This window comes from Fistularia commersonii, chromosome 1 (genome assembly GCF_037954325.1).
Source record: "Fistularia commersonii isolate RoL2024-O1a breed Wild chromosome 1, RoL_Fcom_v1.0, whole genome shotgun sequence".
Lineage (NCBI taxonomy): Eukaryota > Metazoa > Chordata > Actinopteri > Syngnathiformes > Fistulariidae > Fistularia > Fistularia commersonii.
This window is the reverse complement of record NC_141284.1, coordinates 29261584-29278686: the sequence shown is the minus strand read 5'-3', so window position 1 is coordinate 29278686 and position 17103 is coordinate 29261584. Positions and strand designations below refer to the sequence as shown.

The following is a 17103-nucleotide window of genomic DNA, read 5'->3' as shown; positions in this document are numbered from 1 at the left end:
TGGACGCCCTCCTCGATGCGACCCTCTGCACTTGTCTGGGCTCGGAGAGACGCCGGCCCGTGGCCCCCGAGGCCCCCGAGGCCCCCGAGGCCCCTGATGACCCCCGAGGCCCCCGTGGCCACACTGGCTGGAGGAAGACCGAGGAGATTTATGGACGTGGTGGAAGAGGACGCCAGGGACGTCGTGCGAGGGAGCAGGTCGGACTGAAGACGTTGGTTCACCGAAGGCGACAGTGCTGAGGTGAGAAGAAGAAATACCAAAACAGATCAAAATAAATCAGAAATAAGAAGATATTGTCAAAAAAATCACCAAAACCTGAAATGAGCAACCAATAATTACATTTTAATACTGAAAAAAAAAAAAGTGAAAATATTTTCCGGAATTTAACGTTCATGAAAAACGTAAGAAATGAAAGATATTTTTGCAAAAAATATGGAAAAAATGAAAAACCAAATGGTGAGATGCCTTTTCAATGAATGAATGACTGCATTACATTTAAATGTAAAAAAGGGATAAATTAATGGGAGCAGAAACGAGCCAAGTTAGTCCTGCAAACTCGTCCCAAAAAGCATCGAAAAACAAGGAAAAGTTCCCATGAGATCAGAACGGATGCAAATCTCATGAGGGGCAAAAATGGGGGGCATTTCCTGCAGAGGGGAGATGAAGTGTGGAGGGTTTGAGGGCTTCGGGAGGAAGAGGAGGAGGAGCAGCGTGGGGAGGAAGAGGAGGAGGAGGAAGAAGAAGAAGAAGGAGGAGGAGGAGAAGAAGGAGGAGGAGAAGAAGGAGGAGGAGGTCTTCCACGGCGGTCCCGCTCCCTCCCGCCTCAGACCCTCCGACGGCGGCGGGATGGACGGGCCTCTGCTCCTCACGGCGGCTCTGCTGCTCCTGGCCGCCGCGGCGAAGGCCCAGGCGGACCACAAGCCAGACCCGCTGGCCGCAGAGCCGCGGGGTCGAGCGGGACCCGGACCGGGACCGGGATCCCTCCCCCCCGCCGCGGACGACCGGGAAAACAAGGAGGCGAAAACTGGCGAAAGCAAAGAGGAAGAAAAGGAAGAGGAGGAGAAGAAGGAGGAGGAGGAAGGAGAGAGGAAGAGGAAAGCGGGTAGGAGGGAGAGGATCGGAGGGAGAGGATCGGATGATCGAATGATCGGATGATCGGATGAGCGAGTTCCTCCGCCCGGTTTAAGATGCAAAAAATGGCAATTATATGTGTTGTGTTTGATTTTAGTGGGAATCCAAAAGCAGTTTTAAAGTCATTGCAGTGACTTGCAACTTATTACTAAGTATCTCTTACTTACTTAGTTAAGAAAATTTAGTTTTGTTTTTTTTTAAAAATCCGTCTTTATGATAGTTCTTTCCATGTTTTTATTGTTATTTAAGGTGATCTCATAATGGATAAGTTGCAGTTTAATTGATCGAAGCTAATTGCTCGCTAATTGGAAGCTGTGAGAAACTGAGGCAACAACATGAGAGATGAGATGAGATGAGAACAACTTTATTTATCCCGAAGGAAATTGTTGTGCCAGAGTTTCAAGTAAAAAACATAACAGTAATAGATAATAGTAAAAAAAGGAGGAAGAATAAGAAATATAATGAAATATGAATTGTCTTAACTAACTTAACATGTGGTAGAAAGACGTCCTGCTGTGACACCGAGCCTTTTTCCTTTCCCAGCGAGCGTCCGTCGGCCGTAAAGGCAGCAAATGGACTGTAATCCATCCTGACCGCGACTCGTTCTCCAGCTGTTCGCCGACAATCCAGATGTTGCGATAACGACGACAAAGGAGTCGAAGGCTCGATTCTTCCCGAGCCGAATCCGTGTCCCGGTCGTCCCGGCCTGCGGCTCATTGTCTGTTTGTGTTTCATGATCGGATCTGCTTTTTTCTCTCGCCGGCTCTCGCTCATTTTGTGGTTTTAAGCCGGAACGCCGGATCGAATCGATCCGGACCGAATATCTGGAGAAACAAAGGCTTTTATTCTTCGTAGAGGAAAAAAACCGACCCGCTGATTCGAACGATAAACACAAGTCAGTCTTGCCTAATTTCACCTCCCGATGAAAAGTACTTTCTATCCCAGAGAAGTAAAACAAACAGTAATATTGCAAAACATTTGGCGTCAAATCCGAGCTCAGCGGTGAAGTTCAGTTTCGTGGGTTTTGCCGGTTTCGCTCGAAAATCACGAGAAAGAAAAGGGTTGTTTTAGTTTCCCTCCCTCCCCGGCGTCGGTCATCGCTGTTTGCCGAATTCAAAAACCGAGATGGAGGGAGGAAGAAAAACTAATGGGGCTCTGCAACAGGGCGAGTCAGAGATCCTGACCTTTCACCTAAAAAGACGGATTCAGGGACCCGGAAACACGTCCCGCGATGCCGTCGAAAGGAAACGAAACGTGTCGCCATGAGACTTTTGGCGAAGACGGCGGCGGCGGTGGACTTCTGAAATTAGTTGTGCAAAAAGCTTGGAAAAGCAAAAGATATCTAATGGCGTGAACGCGGTTGGTGGTCGAAAGGGAGCGCACACCAAGACAGATGCATAGTTTACATGGATTTATGGTTTTTTGTTTATTTCCATCTGAACAAACCTACAGTAGATGTGTGTGAGAGGGAACACGTGAGCCATGTAGCGCTCAGGCTGGAATCACCCTGGTTTACATCATCTATCAAAGGGGCAACTTGTTTAAGCCCCAAACGTGTTCACTTTGTCCAGCGTTTGTTAAACCTGAACCTTATTAGCCGACAAAGTTTGTCTTTAAGACGAGGCTTTTGAAAATGTTTATCTTGTTTATCTTTCCCGATGGACGGGACGATTATCGGTTGTTCTTCAGAGCGGCCGTTTCTCGGCTCGGCTTCAGACGCTCCGTCTCAAGTTACACCCAAAGCCTCCTCGCGATCCTCCATCTCCCCTCCCAGTTTCCTGCGGGGCCTCCTGACCCAGAGCGAGTCCGGCTCTCCGGCATAACAGAGAATCTCAGATGACATCGCCGGTGTTTTTCCAGGAAACGAATGCTTCTCCGCTTCTCCAGGCCTTGGAACTGCAAAGGTTTCACCTCTTCCAACCTGTTTTCTCCTTGCAGACTGTCCGCCCCTCGGCCTGGAGTCCATGGGGGTGGAGGACAGCCAGCTCCAGGCCTCGTCCTTCCTTCGGACGGGCCTGGGTCCCCACAGGGGCCGGCTCAACATCCAGGTGGGTCGGATTCGGGTCAAAGGTCAACTGCGGAGGAACGCCGCTCCGTGCGGAGGTTTAACCCCCCGGATGTTTGGGCTCCTGATGTCACAATGAACCGACAGGATGGAGATGACGTAAAAAGGAAAGGAATTCATCAAATCAGAATCGACCGCTGCGATCGTGAAATCTGGATTGGCGCTAAAGCTTGGTCGTCGCTTTGAGAGACCGCGTAGTTTTGCATTTCTCAGACAACCGCCGTTGAAATGTATGTCGTGGCCGCCGGCTTCATGGGAGCGAGGAGGCGCTGGACTTCCTACTGTACCGCTTTAAACGAGCCCAGATAAGATAAACTTTAGCGATACGGCAGCGGGGAAGTTCAGTTGTCACAGCGGCTTTGTGAAAGTAACAGTTGTCGTCCTGAGAAAAAGCACAACATGTAACTAAACACAAGCGTCGCACAGATGATGAACCACAGATTATGACACGCTCTCCTTTTGCTGATCGTCCGACTGAGCGTCCGTTTCTCTCGACTCAGCGGCGAGTCGACGCGTCTCGATCCGGTTCGGTTTCGCCGTCACCCGCTGCTTTTTGCCCCCTTTGCGGTTTTCTGTTGACCGATCAGCTTGGTATTCGGTTCTGTTTGGAATTCCTTCTGAGCTGTGAGTCTCACTCCACGTCCAGATAGAAGACGATATTCCAAATCTAGCGGGTACAACTGCTCTTGAGAATACGCTCTCGGCGATGGCCTGCCTCAGCCTGCAGAGAGCAGGGAAGCATCAGAATGCTTGCAAACACCAACACGCCAGGCTCGAAATCAAAGGATCACATTAGGTTTTGTCTGCGACAGGAAAAAACTTTTCCTCGAGGCGTGATTAAAACATAAAAATAGATTGAATGTTGCTAAAGATCCGCCTGGGCGCCAGATTCCGCACAATCAGCTCATCGGTTAATCCTGAAGGGGTTTGATCATGAAGAGTCCACTTCCTGCTGCGCCGCTTTTTAGCCGAGCCCCTAAAAACCATGATAGCGGTTCTCCTCGCGTTCAGAACCGAGTCATTTTTGACGTGCGTGAGCGTTGCTGACATTTCTCTGGTTTCTGGAAAGAAATGCAGAGGGGGAACGGCCGGCTGAAGGCGATTTCATTTTTTTTAAAATAATAACAGCTTTACGGAGCAGCCACGGAGGAAAGCGCTGAGCCCGACGTTCAGCTAAACCTTAAGAGGGCCTTCGCAGAACGTGGAGGAAACCTGAACTGTAAAAAGAAAACACGGAGGTGGCGGCGCTGCACTCACAAGAGCGTAATATTATCCGTAAAGAGCGGCGCCCGCCCTCCCCCGGCCGGCCGGCCTGCCGTCCAGGAGCAATTATCCCATAATCGGGTCACGAGCGGCAGGTTACGCAACGCTTGGCGCTGAAGCCGAGCCAACCGCTTTGAGTTCCCTCAACTCTGCTGGCTCTCAGAAAAAAAAGAAAAAATTACTTTTTTTTTAACAGTCTGGCATCCAGGACGGCGACGAGTACGACGGCGCCTGGTGCGCGGATTACAAGGACCGCCACCAGTGGCTGGAGGTGGACGCCATCTACCTGACGCTCTTCACCGGGGTCATCTTGCAGGGACGCAACTCCATCTGGAGGTCAGGTAGTGTCTGAATCAGTAAACCCAAGGGGGTTTGTGGTTCCCTTCCATTTCAGGACATCGTATAGAGACACACACACACACACACACACACACGGTCTGTCCAGTTTTTAACTGTGGAAAAAACAGCCTGATAAAGACAGTGAATTCATCTTTTCAAGTTCACCAGAAGTTCCCGAATGTTAGATTTGACGAGGCGGTGAATCGTCGGCGGCCGTCTCCTCGGGGTCGTCACCAAACCAGCTCGCTCAACTATTTTTATACAGTCAGGACTTTTTTCCAAAGTGTTGTTGCTGTGTGTTGCTGCAGCTGGGACTGGGTCCAGACCTACAAGGTCCAGCTGAGCAACGACTCTGTGAAATGGCAAACCTGCATGAACGGGACCAAGGAAGCGGTAAGAACCCGCCTCGCCGTCGCTCCATGCCAGCGCATGGCGAAAGCGCACGCCGCTTGAAAACATATTTTCCAAGAGTAACGTGCGCGTGGAAGGAACGGTTTGTGTCAAAAAGCCAAAGGAAAGAAAATTAAGAGAAGGCATTGCGCTTTATGGTTGCGATTATAATAGTTTTACTGTCTTTTGCAAACTTTTTTATTTTCCAAATTGAGTTAGTTCATTTTCTCCCAAAAGGAATGCCGTGTGTATGTGTGTGAGTGTGTGTGAGTGTGTGTGTGTGGGGGGGGGGGAGGAATTTTTGGGAAATTGTACTTTTCTTTTTGTGCTTTCTTCATTGGAAGTCCTGGCTGCCTGCTGAGGTTTGTGTGTTCATAGAAATGTTGACACACTGACTCAACGGACGATCGGAGGCAGGAAAGGGGATTTCTGATTATTGCAATACAGATGTTGAAAGAAATCCTGGAATTTTCCACCAGTGTGTGTTTGTGGCTGATTCACGCTCAGATGTAAAGTGCAGAGACTCATGGGTTTTCAATGCTAACAAACAGTCTATCACTAGTAGTCATTAGTCTGCATGCAAAGACCGCTCATGTCAACGCGCACCAAAAACAGAGGGGTTTCAGGAAAATCCAAATATTCGAGCAGATGCCGGCAGTCTGTCCGGTGCATTTTGGAATTCATATTTTTAATTGTCTTGCACTCGGTTCTCTGGCTTGGAAAATCCCAACACCTTGTCCTGTCATGACGAGACGTCACCGAGGAGACTCCTAGTGACTCTTAGTGACTTCTTGCTTCGTCTTCCTGCGCAGATATTTGAGGGGAACAAGGATCCGGAGACGCCGGTTCTCGGGCTGCTTCCCGTTCCCACCCCGGCCCGTTTCATCCGCATCAACCCGCAGACCTGGTACCCCAACGGGACCGTCTGCCTCCGGGCCGAGATACTGGGCTGTCGCATGGAAGGCAAGTAGGACGACGCAGTGACGCCGGCGCCGGGAGCGGGAACGGATTTAAATGTTAGCCTGGCAGATACTCAGAAAAGGTATAGAAATGACTCGGTCACTTCTATTCTTCTATTCAAGCCAACCCGGTTGAACGGCGGAAGCTTCCGGTGACCACAGTCAATGTCGGGAAGTGCGTTTTGCCGCTGCGCCGCAAGGCTCGGGTGTTTGCTGAGGATAAGCTGAACGCCAACACCCGCCGCGCCGCTAACGCCGGTTAGCCATCGGTTATGGATTCGACATGTTTGCTAACTCAAAAAAGTTTGAAGACACGAGGAATTTCTCCGCGTCTGCACGTGGACGTTTCCTCGTGTTGAGTCCCGGCGCAGGAGCTGCTCTGAGTCCCCATTTATTCCCCCGACTCAAACGTAAGCCGCTGTACGGATGTCTTGGTCTGCTTGGAAAAAAATGGAATCCAGCAGGGGGGGTTCTGAGGATAATCCTGAAACCTGAGCAGCTGGCAGTTTGTTGGTTTGCAAATCCTAAGAGGCCAAACCCTGTCCCCATAGATGCCAGGGACGTCTTCTCCCCGGGAGGGATTCAGGGCTCGCAGGACGGCCTGGACTTCAGGCACCACAATTACAAAGAGATGAGGAAGGTGAGGACCAGCCCCCCCCCCGTCCTCCTCGCCGCCCAGCCGTTCCTCCTCAGGCCGCTAACAGCCCCGCTTATCTCCCCCGAACCCCAAAGCTGATGAAGGCGGTGACGGAGCGGTGCCCGGACATCACCCGCATCTACACCATCGGGAAAAGCTACATGGGCCTCAAGCTGTACGTGATGGAGATATCGGACAACCCGGGGAAACACGAGCTCGGTGAGATCAATGCGGCGGTAGGCCAGGACAGAATTACGGAAAAAAAGTCAACGTAAACAAAGCAGGAAAATGACATGGAAGAAATATCCGGAGGGGATACGAAAACATATCCGCGAAGCGTTACCCAATAAAATGCTGACTTTCTGCATCTACTTGGAGATCAGGACTGTGAATCAGCTAAATCTGGCCACGAGTCACAGAAAGCAGGTGAATTTTCCACATGTGGCATTGAAGACGTTAATTCCCAGTCGCGGCTCGGCGCTCATGTTCCCGCTGTCTGAACTTACTCTCCTCATCAGGCCAGGGTCGCAGAGTTCAGGGGCCCTGCTGTAAAAGTCCAAGAGGACCGAGTTCACTGCCGAGCAAAGGGCCGATTCCAGGCGGGGCGGGGGGGCAGATCCAGGACGGGTGGGGGAGGGGAGTCGGGTTTTACCGCCGGCCTTTTACACGCCGTTGTTACTCAACACAATGAAAAAAAAAGCGTTTATCCGAGAGATTTAATGCGTTCCCGATGTCTCTGTCGCTTCCCGCAAATCCAGCTGCAGTTGTTCCTGGATATTTACTGGCTGACAGAAAAAAGGGATTTTTTTATTTTGCTGACTTTGGAAAGCGGCAGATGCTCTGAACATTTTCGGACAGAGATCAGCGCTGCGGGGTTTCTTATTGCCTTCTTTCAAAGAGGACAGGGAAATACCACGGCTAAATTTGGAGCAAAAAAAGACACCTTCCAAACATTACTTAGAAATAAAGGGATTTTATCCGGGCGGGATCAAAACATCACCTTAAAAATTGACAAAATATGACCTCAAAATTAGCCAAAGAAATCCTCAAATAGATTCAAATTTATCAGAAAGTCTAGCCCATCATTTTAGTTCATATTTTCTGCTATTAAAAAAAAATAGACAGCATCAACCCCAGGGCCCAGAGGCTCTGCAGCCCGAATTCACGGCCCAGGATGGCGCCAGCAGCTAGAGATTCATTCATTCATCAGAAGCGTAAATAAACCCGCATTTACAAAGCTATTGATCGTGCGACCGACCGTCCCGGCAGGTGAGCCGGAGTTCCGGTACGTGGCCGGGATGCACGGGAACGAGGTTCTCGGCCGAGAGCTGGTGCTCAACCTCATGGAGTTCATTTGTCGGGAATACAAGAAGGGCAACAAACGCATCGTCCGGCTGGTGACGGAGACCCGGATCCACCTCCTGCCCTCCATGAACCCCGACGGATACGAGGTCGCCTACGAGAAGGTACAGTTGCCGTCGGGCCGAAAAGGCGTCGTGTTTTTTGTGTGTTTCCCGCCGGCTGGCCGTCCAGAAGATGGAGAAACAGCCGTTTGTGCGATTGCCTTTTTTAAACAGGTGAAAATGCTGAATTAAAAGAATTCATTCACTTAAAACTCACTTGAAACAAACGGTTAGAAAATGAAAGGAAAGGAGATCCAACCGATACGACTAAAACCTCCGCGGGCTGCGGAGCATCGGAGCCTCCAGCCGACCGGAGGAGAAGCAGCTTTGTTTCAGGAAGTGCATCACTATTAAAGGCCTTCAGAACGGCAAGGAAGGACCAACGCATTTTATTTTGGAAACATTTGTTTAACCCTCATGCGATCTTAACACTGTGTTTACTCCCCTTGTCCTACAGGTCAAAAATGACCCATAAGACAATCTTTGTACCCTCGTGGTGTACAGCCACCATGGAAACAGAAACAAAAAAGAAGTATCACTTTCTCTAATTATGGGGTCTCTCTAGGAAAAGTCATAAAATTTCAAGTTGGAAAAAAATAGGTTAAGGTGTTTTTTCTACAGCTAAACATGGCAGTGGGTCACTTTTGACCCGCAAGACACCACCAGGGTTAAATATTTGGGTGTATCAGCAAACTAAGTACTTTAGTTATACTCTTTATAGGGCGGGCTGATTTTTATATCTATGTATATTTCCGTGGTGGCTAAACGGATTGGCTGTGTATATGGATTTGTTAATAATAGTAAAAAAAAAAAAACCTCCTCGTAGGAGGTCAAAGGTCACCATGCACGGCGCCCCACGCGCACGGAGACGAAAAAACAGAGGTAGCTTCGTCAGACGAGACGCGGCTCACGAACATCTGGAGAGGTTGGACAAAATAACCAAATAAAACGGGAAAGTGACGGACGGCGGACCGACACCGGAGGACAAACGAGATCTGTTGCTATGGTGATATTTTAAAGAATAGTCATTATTCTAGTGGCACGTGAAGCTAAAGTGTCGCGGCTTTCTGCTCATTTACTTTATAATAAACGCCAAACTTCTTCATGTCCGACATGGAGAGGGGAAAAATAAAAGATTTCTGATTGAGCCAAGATTTAATAAAAAAAAAAAAAGAAAGCCAACAGTCTAAAAGCGGGACAGTTTTGACCACGTCATTATTTATCATTTGATTTAAACATTACCATACCTTTGAACAGATCACTGAGGCGACTTTTTAGATTTGTTTCATTTTCGTTCGTTTGAATTGTGAGAAACAAATCAATCGCATCTCCTTTTTGGCGGGTCGGTCAGAGACTTTTAAGAGGTTTTGGAGCGCCGGCGTGCGAGACGGAGGGCGGGCAGGTCGGAGGTCGTGGCGTCGCAGGTCACTCACGCCACGATGCTCCCCAGGGCTCCGAGCTGGCCGGCTGGGCGGAGGGACGATACACCGTCGACGGCATCGACCTGAATCACAACTTCCCGGACCTGAACAACATCATGTGGGACTCCCAGGAGGCGGCGGCCGACCCGTCCAAAGTGGCCAACCACTACATCCCCATCCCAGAATACTACACCCAGGAGAACGCCACGGTGAGGAAACTGATCGTCACGCCTTTATCATCCTCACCGCTGACACAAATATCACGGTGAATGGATCGATTCCACCGATCAGGTCTGATCAGAAGAGGCTCGGCATTGAGATTCACTTTGTCCATCTTGGTTTTTAATTTCACTCATGGTTGTTGCTTCTTCTTCTTCTTCTTCTTCTTCTTTCGTCTTTTCCCTTCAGGTGTCTCCACAGCGAGTCAACTTTCTCCATCTCACCCTATTCTCTGGATCCTCCTCTCTCACACCAACGACCTTCATATCTTCTCTCACGACGTCCATCCATCTCCTTTTTGGTCTTCCTCCAGACCTCTTGCTTGGCAGCTCCAATTCCAGCATCCGTCTACCAATATATTCTCTATCCCTCCTCTGTCCATGACCCAACCATCTCCGTCTGGCTTCTCTGACCTTCTCACCAAAACATCTAACATGTGCTGGTCCTCTGATGGACTCATTCCTGATCCTCTCCATCCTGGTCACTCCCAAAGAGAACCTCAACATCTTCATCTCTGCAACCTCTAGTTCTGCCTGCTGTCTTTTGGTCATTGGAACAGTTTCTAGTCCAAACATCATCGCTGGTCTCACCACTGTCTTGTACACCTTTCCTTTCCTTCTGGCTGATGTTCTTCTATCTCTTGGTACCCCTGACACTTTTCTCCACCCATTCCAACCTGCTCGGACCGTCTCTTCACCTCTTCTCCACACTCTCCTACGCTCTGGATTGTTGACCCCAAGTACCTGAAATCCTCCAGCTTCTTGATCTCCACTCCCTGTAGCCTCACCGTTCCACCCGAGTTCCTCTCCTTCACACACATCTATTCTGTCTTGCTGCGACTAACTTTCATTCCTCCTGCTCGTTGCTCACACTTAATATTTGTTTCCACAGATTCTAGGGGTATTTGTTGGCTGTTGCCATGGTGACTCGATATATGTGTGTGTGTGTGTGTCAGGTGGCTCCAGAGACTCGTGCCGTCATCAGCTGGATGCAGGACATTCCCTTCGTGCTGAGCGCCAACCTCCACGGCGGCGAGCTGGTGGTCACGTACCCGTACGACGGCACGCGGGACTGGGCCCCGCAGGAGAACACGCCCACCGCCGACAACGACTTCTTCCGCTGGCTGGCCACCGTCTACGCCTCCAGCAGCCTGACGCTCTCCAACCCCGACCGCCGCATCTGCCACTACGACGACTTCCGGCGGCACAACAGCATCATCAACGGCGCCGCCTGGCACACCGTTCCCGGCAGTGAGTTCCCGCTGCAGCCACGCAAGGCGGCGCTTCCTCTACTTTGGATAAAAAGGGAACGTCATCGGCGTTTAAGACAATCGTGAAATATGATCTTAAATCTGGACGCAGACCGCGGTCTTGATTGTCTGCAGGAATTCCTCCTGCTTGTTTCGGACGGTTCCTCACTAAATGTTCCAGAAATGTTCTTTTTCAAATTCGACATCGCATTTTGGTTTGGTCAGTAAACGATCTTTGGAAAATAAGTTAAAGAACAAACTAAGAACAGGCTTTAAAAACATGTTGTGATTCATTTAAAAAAAAACAAAACATATATATAAATTTATATATAAGGAAAATTGGAAGAAAGCATTGAATGATTTTGAAATTCACATGAAAATGAGTCAAAATCAGAACAATATTATTGTTAATAATAGATGTAAAAGGAAAGAACATGGGATATTGTCAAACAGTTGAGATGATCCCAGTTCTCTCTCACACACACACACGCACACACACGCACACACACACACACACACACACACACACACTCACACACACACACTTTTCCAAACTTTCCCTCCGTCTTCCAGGCATGAATGACTTCAGCTACCTGCACACCAACTGCTTCGAAGTGACGGTCGAACTCTCCTGCGACAAGTTCCCCCACGCCAGCCAGCTGCCCGTCGAGTGGGAGGTCAACAAGGAGCCCCTCCTGCTCTACATGGAGCAGGTCAGTGTATCTGACACACACACACACACACACACACACACACACACACACACATGCCGTGACTGTGGCGTTCTCCGTCCTCAGATCCACCGTGGGCTGAAAGGTGTGGTGAGAGATAAGCTGAGCAGGGAAGGGATCGCTGACGCCGTGATCAAGGTGGACGGCAACGAGCACGACATCCGGACAGGTGAGGCCCGAGATCAGCTCGTCTTTTAGACACTTATTGTGAGGAACTGGAGACAAAACTGGTCCTCAACTCACTGCTGATGGCTTTTCTCAAAGTACTGGGTAAGATATCCACAGTATTTTACACACTTGTACAGCTAGGATACTACAAGTACACTTCCTTACACACTTGTACAGCTAGGATACTACAAGTACACTTCTTTACACACTTGTACAGCTAGGATACTACAAGTACACTTCCTTACACACTTGTAGAGGTAGGATACTACAAGTACACTTCTTTACACACTTGTACAGCTAGGATACTACAAGTACACTTCTTTACACACTTGTAGAGTTAGGATACTACAAGTACACTTCCTTACAAACTTGTACAGCTAGGATACTACAAGTACACTTCCTTACACACTTGTACAGCTAGGATACTACAAGTACACTTCCTTACACACTTGTACAGCTAGGATACTACAAGTACACTTCCTTACACACTTGTAGAGTTAGGATACTACAAGTACACCTCTTTACACACTTGTAGAGGTAGGATACTACAAGTACACTTCCTTACACACTTGTAGAGGTAGGATACTACAAGTACACTTCCTTACACACTTGTAGAGGTAGGATACTACAAGTACACTTCCTTACACACTTGTAGAGTTAGGATACTACAAGTACACTTCTTTACACACTTGTAGAGGTAGGATACTACAAGTACACTTCTTTACACACTTGTAGAGTTAGGATACTACAAGTACACTTCCTTACACACTTGTACAGCTAGGATACTACAAGTACACTTCCTTACACACTTGTACAGCTAGGATACTACAAGTACACTTCCTTACACACTTGTACAGCTAGGATACTACAAGTACACTTCCTTACACACTTGTAGAGTTAGGATACTACAAGTACACCTCTTTACACACTTGTACAGCTAGGATACTACAAGTACACTTCCTTACACACTTGTACAGCTAGGATACTACAAGTACACTTCCTTACACACTTGTAGAGGTAGGATACTACAAGTACACTTCCTTACACACTTGTAGAGGTAGGATACTACAAGTACACTTCCTTACACACTTGTACAGCTAGGATACTACAAGTACACTTCCTTACACACTTGTAGAGTTAGGATACTACAAGTACACTTCTTTACACACTTGTACAGCTAGGATACTACAAGTACACTTCTTTACACACTTGTACAGCTAGGATACTACAAGTACACTTCTTTACACACTTGTAGAGGTAGGATACTACAAGTACACTTCTTTACACACTTGTACAGCTAGGATACTACAAGTACACTTCCTTACACACTTGTAGAGTTAGGATACTACAAGTACACTTCTTTACACACTTGTAGAGGTAGGATACTACAAGTACACTTCTTTACACACTTGTAGAGGTAGGATACTACAAGTACACTTCTTTACACACTTGTAGAGTTAGGATACTACAAGTACACTTCTTTACACACTTGTACAGCTAGGATACTACAAGTACACTTCTTTACACACTTGTACAGCTAGGATACTACAAGTACACTTCTTTACACACTTGTAGAGGTAGGATACTACAAGTACACTTCTTTACACACTTGTACAGCTAGGATACTACAAGTACACTTCCTTACACACTTGTAGAGGTAGGATACTACAAGTACACTTCCTTACACACTTGTACAGCTAGGATACTACAAGTACACTTCCTTACACACTTGTAGAGTTAGGATACTACAAGTACACCTCTTTACACACTTGTACAGCTAGGATACTACAAGTACACTTCCTTACACACTTGTAGAGGTAGGATACTACAAGTACACTTCCTTACACACTTGTAGAGGTAGGATACTACAAGTACACTTCCTTACACACTTGTAGAGGTAGGATACTACAAGTACACTTCCTTACACACTTGTAGAGGTAGGATACTACAAGTACACTTCCTTACACACTTGTAGAGGTAGGATACTACAAGTACACTTCCTTACACACTTGTAGAGGTAGGATACTACAAGTACACTTCCTTACACACTTGTAGAGGTAGGATACTACAAGTACACTTCCTTACACACTTGTAGAGTTAGGATACTACAAGTACACTTCCTTACACACTTGTAGAGGTAGGATACTACAAGTACACTTCCTTACACACTTGTAGAGGTAGGATACTACAAGTACACTTCCTTACACACTTGTACAGCTAGGATACTACAAGTACACTTCCTTACACACTTGTAGAGGTAGGATACTACGAGTACACTTCCTTACACACTTGTAGAGTTAGGATACTACGAGTACACCTCTTTACACACTTGTACAGCTAGGATACTACAAGTACACTTCCTTACACACTTGTACAGCTAGGATACTACAAGTACACTTCCTTACACACTTGTAGAGTTAGGATACTACAAGTACACCTCTTTACACACTTGTACAGCTAGGATACTACAAGTACACTTCCTTACACACTTGTACAGCTAGGATACTACAAGTACACTTCCTTACACACTTGTAGAGGTAGGATACTACAAGTACACTTCCTTACACACTTGTACAGCTAGGATACTACAAGTACACTTCCTTACACACTTGTAGAGTTAGGATACTACAAGTACACCTCTTTACACACTTGTACAGCTAGGATACTACAAGTACACTTCCTTACACACTTGTACAGCTAGGATACTACAAGTACACTTCTTTACACACTTGTAGAGGTAGGATACTACAAGTACACTTCCTTACACACTTGTAGAGGTAGGATACTACAAGTACACTTCCTTACACACTTGTAGAGGTAGGATACTACAAGTACACTTCCTTACACACTTGTAGAGGTAGGATACTACAAGTACACTTCCTTACACACTTGTACAGCTAGGATACTACAAGTACACTTCCTTACACACTTGTACAGCTAGGATACTACAAGTACACTTCCTTACACACTTGTAGAGTTAGAATACTACAAGTACACCTCTTTACACACTTGTACAGCTAGGATACTACAAGTACACTTCCTTACACACTTGTACAGCTAGGATACTACAAGTACACTTCCTTACACACTTGTAGAGGTAGGATACTACAAGTACACTTCCTTACACACTTGTAGAGGTAGGATACTACAAGTACACTTCCTTACACACTTGTAGAGGTAGGATACTACAAGTACACTTCCTTACACACTTGTAGAGTTAGGATACTACAAGTACACTTCCTTACACACTTGTAGAGGTAGGATACTACAAGTACACTTCCTTGCACACTTGTACAGCTAGGATACTACAAGTACACTTCCTTACACACTTGTAGAGGTAGGATACTACAAGTACACTTCCGGCGCGACGCCAGTCTCGGTACAGAACTACTGCACGCAACTGGCTGTATACTCAGACTAGCAAGCCTCTTCCAGTACACAACTCTGCACGTCGTATAACGTGGCCGGCCGGCGTACGCTCAATAGTACACGGCTAAAGAACGCCCTAAACCGATGCACTCCTCGCGGTACTTACCTTCCAGAGAAGTGCTACTGTTACACCATTTAAAGGGTACTTTAAAAGTAACACGTGCCCATCGTGACCCTCGAAGCTCCGAACGTTGTACCTGCGGTTCTTTATTAGCCGACAAATAATCGTGTGACTTTAGCCAGGATACACCGCGAGCTGCATTTTGCTAATGCTAGGCTGAGCAGAACATTACCGGAGTACTTTTACCTGTGAGAAACCACCCAGGTGAGAATTTTCAAACTACGATTCTTGACGCCGGGCTCCAAACGTCACCTCTTTACCGCCGTTTACCCGGCGGCACCCTCCGGCCGACGCCTCGGATTCGTCTCGCGTATTTTTCGATTCGGTTCCGAAACTCCAGGCTTCAAAACGGGACTTTTAGCCCTCCCCTGCCCTGGCAAATATGACAAATGTTTGCATTCACATCCCGCAGCCTCCGGCGGGGACTACTGGCGCCTCCTGAACCCCGGCGAGTACAAGGTGGTGGTCTGGGCGGAGGGCTACCTCCCCGCCGTGCGGCACTGCTATGTGGGGATGGAGCCCAATCCCACCATCTGCGACTTCACCCTGATGAAGACCCCCGTCCAGCGGCTCAAGGAAATCCGAGCCAAAGGCGGTAAAATCCCACAGGACCTCCAGCTGCGTCTGCGCGCCCTCAGGCTGCGCAAACTGCGCGCCAGCACCAAAGCCATCAACCGGCGGCGCGAGAGCCAACAGCAGCGTCTGCAGAGGAGGACGGCCCGGGCCTCCGGAGCGCCCAGGTCATGAGGAGACCATCCAGCGCCGGCCGGTCTGTGAAACACATCCCTGCTCCGAGGACACGCTGCCGCATCATCCACGCCATCTGGTGTCTTCCGCATGAAATCCGGCAGGTTTGCCATCCTGGATGTCCAGAGGACTCAAATATATATGTATGTTTTCATGGCTGGACGGACGGACGGATGTTTAGACACCAAAACCAAAGCGATGAAAACGATGTTTCAGCCTTTTCATGCAAACAAAATGTTTCAAGTGTCAGACGAGTTCAGAATTCCACAAGTTTGAGAATCTCACAGGTTGTTTTGACACAAAAAAATGGGATTTGAAGTTTTTAATCAGTATTTTTACCACAAAGATGATTTGGACTGGTGTCATTGGTTTTGCCTGAAGTTTAGTTTCATCGCAGAGTTGTTTTATTTCCCCGTTTGAAGCCTCGTGGTTCGCCGGACGTGACGGCTCCGGCGACGAGACACGGCACGAGGAAAAATCCAAATAAAAACGGCGGTTGGATTTAGCGAGCACTGAGATTTACAAAAACAGGGGAAGTGAAAAAAGATCCCGTTCGAACTTTCAAGCCAGAACGACGACACGTTCCGAGTCACTTGAATCATGTTTTTTTTTGGGATCGTTTCCCGTTTTTAATATGTATGAACTCCCACCTTTCTTTGTGATCGTCCTGCAGTTTGTATAGTTTAATTGTAGTTGAAGAGTCAGCCGGTCTGATGTACCTTTGAGACTGAAGCCCCGCAGGAACACCGACATTTGAATAAAAATCATTTTCAAAAATGTCTATATTATTGTTTTGAGGGAGCGTAAGGGGACGGGATGTCGCTTTACGGT

General features: G+C 47.8%; 1 protein-coding gene across 1 annotated transcript; it reads left to right on the top strand.

Annotated features, from left to right (window-relative positions):
- The first annotated feature begins 757 nt into the window (after positions 1-757).
- Positions 758-17049, top strand: cpxm1a (carboxypeptidase X (M14 family), member 1a). Its single transcript, XM_086159435.1, has 13 exons — positions 758-1102; positions 3070-3179; positions 4656-4795; positions 5107-5191; positions 6001-6151; positions 6699-6787; positions 6880-7003; positions 8054-8250; positions 9638-9817; positions 10783-11077; positions 11650-11789; positions 11874-11976; positions 15938-17049. Exons 1-13 carry the CDS (start codon positions 847-849, stop codon positions 16270-16272), a joined length of 2205 nt encoding a protein of 734 aa, XP_086015561.1. The 5' UTR covers positions 758-846; the 3' UTR covers positions 16273-17049.
- Positions 17050-17103: the final 54 nt, after the last annotated feature.